The 6,544-nt window shown below is 34.9% G+C and overlaps 1 protein-coding gene across 1 annotated transcript; it reads left to right on the top strand.

Moving 5' to 3' along the window:
• The first annotated feature begins 1,547 nt into the window (after window positions 1-1,547).
• On the top strand, window positions 1,548-6,250 carry LOC133691410 (pyruvate kinase isozyme A, chloroplastic-like). The gene is made up of 7 exons (XM_062111906.1): window positions 1,548-2,286; window positions 2,552-2,639; window positions 2,772-2,956; window positions 3,410-3,528; window positions 3,949-4,192; window positions 4,786-5,020; window positions 5,680-6,250. The coding sequence occupies exons 1-7, from the start codon at window positions 1,762-1,764 to the stop codon at window positions 6,006-6,008; spliced, it is 1,725 nt and encodes a 574-aa protein (XP_061967890.1). The 5' UTR covers window positions 1,548-1,761; the 3' UTR covers window positions 6,009-6,250.
• The last annotated feature ends 294 nt before the right edge of the window (window positions 6,251-6,544 follow it).

Below are 6,544 nucleotides of genomic sequence, written 5' to 3'. Positions count from 1 at the left end.
GAGGCTGGCACAGTTTATTAAGACTAACAATGTTTTGCTAATATGTATGCTCCAATGCTAGCAGCTGATGAATGTAAGAGAATGAAATTAAACTACCAGGTCTATAGGTCTCTATGACTATATGCTATATAAAATTATGTAGAAAGTACAAAGCAGCAATTAAGTGATAGATACTACTAACTTCAATAAGAACTTTAGGACAAGAGAAAAACTAGTGAAGCCATCGCATCAACAACAATAGCTTCTAACACTAAATAAAATAAAATAAAATAAAAATTATTTCAAAACTTTTTTAAAAAATATTTATATTTTATTTTTTTTTGTTATAAATTATTGTTCTTATGTTTTTAAATGTTTGGATGCATTGAAGTTAAAAATAAATTTTAAAAAATAAAAAAATATTATTAAATTTTATTTTTAAATAAAAACTATTTTTAAAATAATCGTGTTCTAATATCAAACAGGATGGGAAAAAAAATACATGAACACTTGCATTTTCATTTACTCTATGCATCACCCCTATATTTCATGAAGAATAAAAAATAAAAAATAAAAACAAGTAAGCAAAACCAAATGAATCTATAAAGAAACCAAACCTAAATTTTTTCAAAAAAAGGCATTACTTTTATGAAAGAATTTTGGAGAAATTAAGGTACCCAGATAATTTAAACTGTTTTATTAAAAAAAAAAAGCACCGAGATATTATTGAGGAATCCATGTAAGAGATCAATTATATTGCCTAGCCATTAAACCACTCAAAAATCATTACTTACATCATCATCGTTTATGCAACTCAAGAATCAAACTTAAGAATTCAGCTCAATTAATTTAGGGGTTAATTTAATTTGTCAGGTTTTGAATTTATTTTCTAATAATTATAAGTTTGAATTTTTTTAAAGTTACTAAAAATTTATATAATTGTTAATTTCAGAACTTATAAAATTAGTTAAAATACATATAAACTAACCCAAACATACATATTAATAATAATAATAAAAAAAAAATCCAGCCCAACTAGCTCTAACTCGTCCCAGCACAGTCCCACAATGTATTGCTACTGTCATCTTCACACCGACACAAAACCACCCCAACACCAGCCAAATCGCAACCTATAATCAACCCTCCACTCTTTCCATTTTTCACGACCAACATTGCTACAATCACTTCCACACTAATTGAAGAGTGTTATATATAATGTGTATTGCTTACAGAGCTAAAATAAAGAGTCGTTTGAAGAGAAAAATGTCATGGATGGAAATCATATTTGTTAGCTATTATAGTTCAAGTGGTTTTTTCCAGACTAACATAGGAGTTTGAGAAATAGCACTGCCAGAATTATTATTATTATTATTATTATTGTTGTTGTTGTTGATAATAGCACATCCATAAAAGATTTAAAAAAACCATGAATGATAACTGCAGTTTTTTTAAAAAAGAACTTTACACTAAATTAAAAATTGAAATGCTATTTTTAAAAAATAACATTTCCTACTTATTGCGTGTTTAAATACTCTAGTTTTCTCTTGTTATTTTTTAAAAACTCGCAAATGAAAACTAGTTCGATTTTTAATGTTGCTACTTTGTTTTTCATGCTAGTTTGTTGATTTTTTAAAAAAAAATTGTGCACACCCTGTCCCCGTCACTTTCCCATGCGAAGGGTCGGTGTTAATGTACCTGTCCTAAAGTTTTAATCTTTGACTTTCAAAATTGAATCTTGTTCCAAAAAACTAAACTTTGATTTTCATTTACTCAAAATAAGCCATGGCAGTTTCTAGTGATTCAATGCTTCAAAAGGTCTTTGCGAAGAGCCCAACTTTTGTTTCAAACAAAAAGGTTCTAGGAAAATCATTGGGTATATCTGGTGGGGTAATTTCTTGCAATGAAAGGAAGCTGAAAAGTGAAGACAAGATCGCAGTAAAAGCATCGGCAGAAGCTGGTTTAAAGGGTTTGAAGAGTTATGAGGTGAACTTGGATCTGGGGTTTGATGTGGTGGCAGAGAGAGAGTTGAGAGAAAAAGGGTTCTTGGGGATAAGGAAGACAAAGTTAGTGTGTACCATAGGCCCTGCTTGTTGTTCTTTGGAGGATTTGGAGAGATTGGCAATGGGAGGGATGAATGTGGCTAGGCTTAATATGTGTCATAACACAAGAGAGTGGCACCGTGATGTTATTAGGAAAATCAAGAAGTTGAATGAGGAGAAAGGTTTTTTTGTTTCGGTTATGATTGATACTGAAGGCAGCCTGATTCATGTAGTGGATCATGGAGCTCCTTCCTCTATCAAAGCAGAGGTATCTAATTGGAATAGCATTATCTCTCTCTCTCTCTCTCTCTCTCTCTCTCTCTCTCTCTATTTTCCATGTTATTGGAGTGGTGTGGACATTTTTCTAGTAGCTGTTACTTCAGGAGAATTATGAGTAGAATGCAGCGTCACTAGAACCCAGTATTTAGTTTCCCTTTAATTATGGAAAAACATGACTATAGACTATTTCTAATCTTGGATTATAATAATAATTTGCTGTAATCGATGGATTTTTGTTTTTACTTGGGCACCAGGAAGGTTCAGTTTGGGTATTTACAGCTAAAAAATTCGAGGGTTCTCGTCCATTCACTGTGCAAGCCAACTACGAAGGCTACTCTGAAGGTGGTGAATTTATTTTCTTGTTCACTGGGTCACTTATCCTTAGTGTTTTTTTTTTTTATGTTTTATAAGAAATTACAAAATGATACCATTGCTTTATTTCAATTTATCTCAATAGAATTGAATAATCGGCAGGCATCATGGTGGGTGATGAACTGGTTATTGATGGTGGAATGGCGAAGTTTGAAGTCGTTGAAAGGATGGGGAATGATTTGCGTTGCAAGTGCACGGATCCTGGTCTATTCCTTCCTCTAGCCAAGTTAAGCTTCTGGAGGGATGGGAAGCTTTCCTATCACGGTCTTCCAACTCTATCAATAAAGGTTTTATTCCCCTCTCTCAACAGCTTTTGACATTCTATGATGGTCTTAGTCAGCTTATATTGATTACATTATTTCAACTTTCGCAGTCTGCTACCTGTTTTGCTTGCATGTCTCAAAATCCAAGAAATTTAGTACCTTTACAGTGTGCATTAGATTCTGCAACTTGCACACTTAGTACTACAGAAAACCTAGCATACTTCTATCACTTTCCAGGGACCTATATGATGAAGTTCATAGATTCACTGAAAGGAAAATTGAAGGATAGGCTCTCCACATTAAAATCCTTATTGTCCCTTAACAAAAATCATCACATACTTTCCTTGATGGAATGTGGCGAGCAAGTAGCATCACTTCCTCAAATTCATTAGATTTCAAACTCAATCAGACTTACATAGATGAAATCTTGGTTTCGTGCTCTGATAAATTTCTCATCTATACTCATTGAACGTACAGGATTGGGCAGATGTTGATTTCGGAGTTTCTGAAGGTGTTGATTTTATTGCCATGTCCTTTGTAAATGATGCCAATTCTGTCAAGAATCTGAAGAATTATCTCTCCGCCAAATCATCCAAGTAAGAACACATTCACCAAGTTGAGATCTCATGTAATTACACACATAAAAATTTCCTTTCCTCTTTCCATTTGTCTCCAATAATATAATGTATTTGACTTGGACTAATTATTTAGGTTTTCTTTTACAGACTGACAAATAGTTTCTGAAACCACACCTGAACCTTGCTTGTGCAGAATCCTCCCCCCACTCTCCACCCCCCCCCCCCCTCTTTTCCAAAATCCTCTTTTTTCTTTCTTGTTAAAAGTTATATCTGCCTTGATGTAGCTAATATTACATTGCCATATTTGTGAAATGGTGTTAATCTATGTCCTACCTTATACAAAGTTAGATAACAACATAGATATAATTGTTTTTCCCCTTCTATTTAGTATCTTCTGGAAAACGAAGTATGAAACTTGAACATTGCTGTCATTTACAGATTAATAAGAGTACTGGCAAAGATTGAGACCTTGGAGTCTCTTCAGAAATTGGAAGAAATTGTAGAGGCATCTGATGGAATTATGGTGGCTCGTGGTGACCTAGGAGTTGAAGTTCCACTTGAACAGATTCCAACAGTCCAAGAGGATGTAACTCGTTTATGTAGGCAGCTGAACAAGCCAGTAATTATTGCTTCTCAACTTCTTGAATCAATGGTCGAATGCCCAACTCCAACACGTGCTGAGGTATTATATGACAACATCTGTTGTAATTGCAAATTAATATCTTATAGTGGCATAGGGGGACACTGTTTTTCTGGAGGGAGAGAAACATCTAAACATTTTTTTTACAAGGTGTTTTCTTGAGAATAGAAATCCGAAACATTTGAACCTTACACAACCGGTTTAAAAGCTCTACACTAGATGACAAAATGAAAATTTCTATATGGATCTAAAAAATCAGATAAAGAAGTGAAAAAAAAAACAGGAACACCTTAATTCACTGTTTGGTCGTGAGAGATCATTGAAATTCCATTCAATGTAGTCTGGAATTAAACAGTGTGGCTTCCCAGTATTGCATCTCATGGAATGATGGAAGCTGCTTTTTGTTAGTCATGGCATGAACTTGGATCGCTGTCCCATTAATCTGAATGTGGAATGATTGGATTGAGAGGAACAGTAGGGTTATTCAGATCGAGACTTCTATTCATGAGATTAAACTGTCTTGTCTAAGGAGCTGTTCTGTTCTAGAGGGTCCGTGCATTTCTTTCTGTAAAGAAAAACAATATATAGTCTTGTTGAAATTTTTTAAAACTTACTGCCTTCTTTTATTTGATAAGGTGGCAGATGTGTCTGAAGCAGTTCGACAGTATGCAGATGCACTGATGCTGTCTGGTGAATCAGCTATTGGATTACATGGGCAGAAGGCTCTTTCTGTCTTGCAGATGGTCAGCAGTCGAATGGAACTATGGAGTCATGAGGAAAACCGACAGAGTGCTCTTCATAACAGTCAGCTGGGCAATACGTTGTCTGATTGCATTGCTGAAGAAATATGCAATTGTGCCGTTCAAATGGGTATGATTTTTCTTTAACCTTCACTTACATTTTAGTACTTTTGTTGTGAAGCATTAAGTGGGTAGATGGTATTACAGATGCTAATCCTTTTCTCTAAATATCTTTTCAGCCTTTTTTTTATAACAAAAAGTATCCTCTCAACGCTCTCTATAAACTGTAGAAATCCATTGATGAAACAATAGCTTTCCTTACAAAATTACATAATCATTCGAACTTAGACAATACTGAGCCAAAAGTCAATTGATGTACTGAGTAGGCTTTTGTGTAGCACCTTAACGAATCTTTCAGTCAAATTATAACTAGGAGCAATGCCTTGGAGGTTTCGAACGGCTTCATATTCTCTATGCATAAGATGGTTAACTGGAGATGGCATGGGACTTGTAGTTGTAGTTTCATTGATGACCAAATGTGTGTTTTAGTTGTTCTCGACATGCTGCCATCCCTAAAAATACCAGATACGTAAGCAACTGGAACCCTTTGAGTTTTTGTAGAAGTGCAGTGAAATATGCTAACAAATGCACTTCATCAATCATTAATGCGTGGTCTTTCCTTATCTTTTGGACATATAAGCACACACATGATGTTAACTTTTGATGTATCACTCCAAAATATCCAGGCCATGACTTTTTGGAATTTATGCCGGTGTTTTTGTTCTCCAGCTAACAACCTTGGTGTAGACGCTATCTTTGTGTACACAAAGCATGGTGAAATGGCATCACTTTTATCTCGCAACCGGCCCTACCCTCCCATATTTGCGTTTACCAGTGACAATAATGCTCGGATGGCTTTGAATTTGCAGTGGGGAGTTATCCCACTTCTTGTTGATTTATCAGATGATATAGAAGCCAACATCTCAAAAACCATTGATCTGATAAGAACAAAGGGGATGATAAAAGAGGGAGATGTTGTTCTGCTGGTCTCAGATTTAACTCCGACACATGCAACTTCAACGACTTTCCAATCAATCCAGGTGAAGACCATTGTTTAGGAGAATTACTCCTTTCTGAATACTGTTTAGAAAATGAGTGAACACAAAGTCTTTATTTTGATCTTTTTTCTGCAAGAAAAGTATGCTGTCAAGATTGAGTTTGGTAATCGAAAATAGACATACAAGAAATCCACCAAGTGGTGTGAACATGTCCTGTCCATATCATCCAAACCATATTCGGCGTCTATTTGTGTACATGTGAATCATTATAATGTGAGTCAGAATTGGATCCTTTATGTATAGCCCCGCCATTCACTGCTAATTTGGAGGATATTGGGAACTTGCAAGAAAGATATTGCCTGGTCTTAACAGGCTATCTAGCACAACGTTTCTGAAAGCCATCCATCCAGTTAGCCTATAAATAGTTTTATGGAATTACTTGTTTGATGGCAGTAACTGAAACTTGCAAGTTTTATTTAGGTTTCAGACTATGGTCCTACATGAACTACAAGAAAGTCATGACAAAAAATAATTTTTTTAGTTAGCGAGGAACAAGAAACTCCCATGTTTAAGTCACTACGTGTGTAGAGAAACTC

This window comes from Populus nigra, chromosome 1 (assembly GCF_951802175.1).
Source record: "Populus nigra chromosome 1, ddPopNigr1.1, whole genome shotgun sequence".
NCBI lineage: Eukaryota > Viridiplantae > Streptophyta > Magnoliopsida > Malpighiales > Salicaceae > Populus > Populus nigra.
Note: the sequence above shows the minus strand (reverse complement) of the source record. Positions and strands in the feature narration are given on the sequence as shown.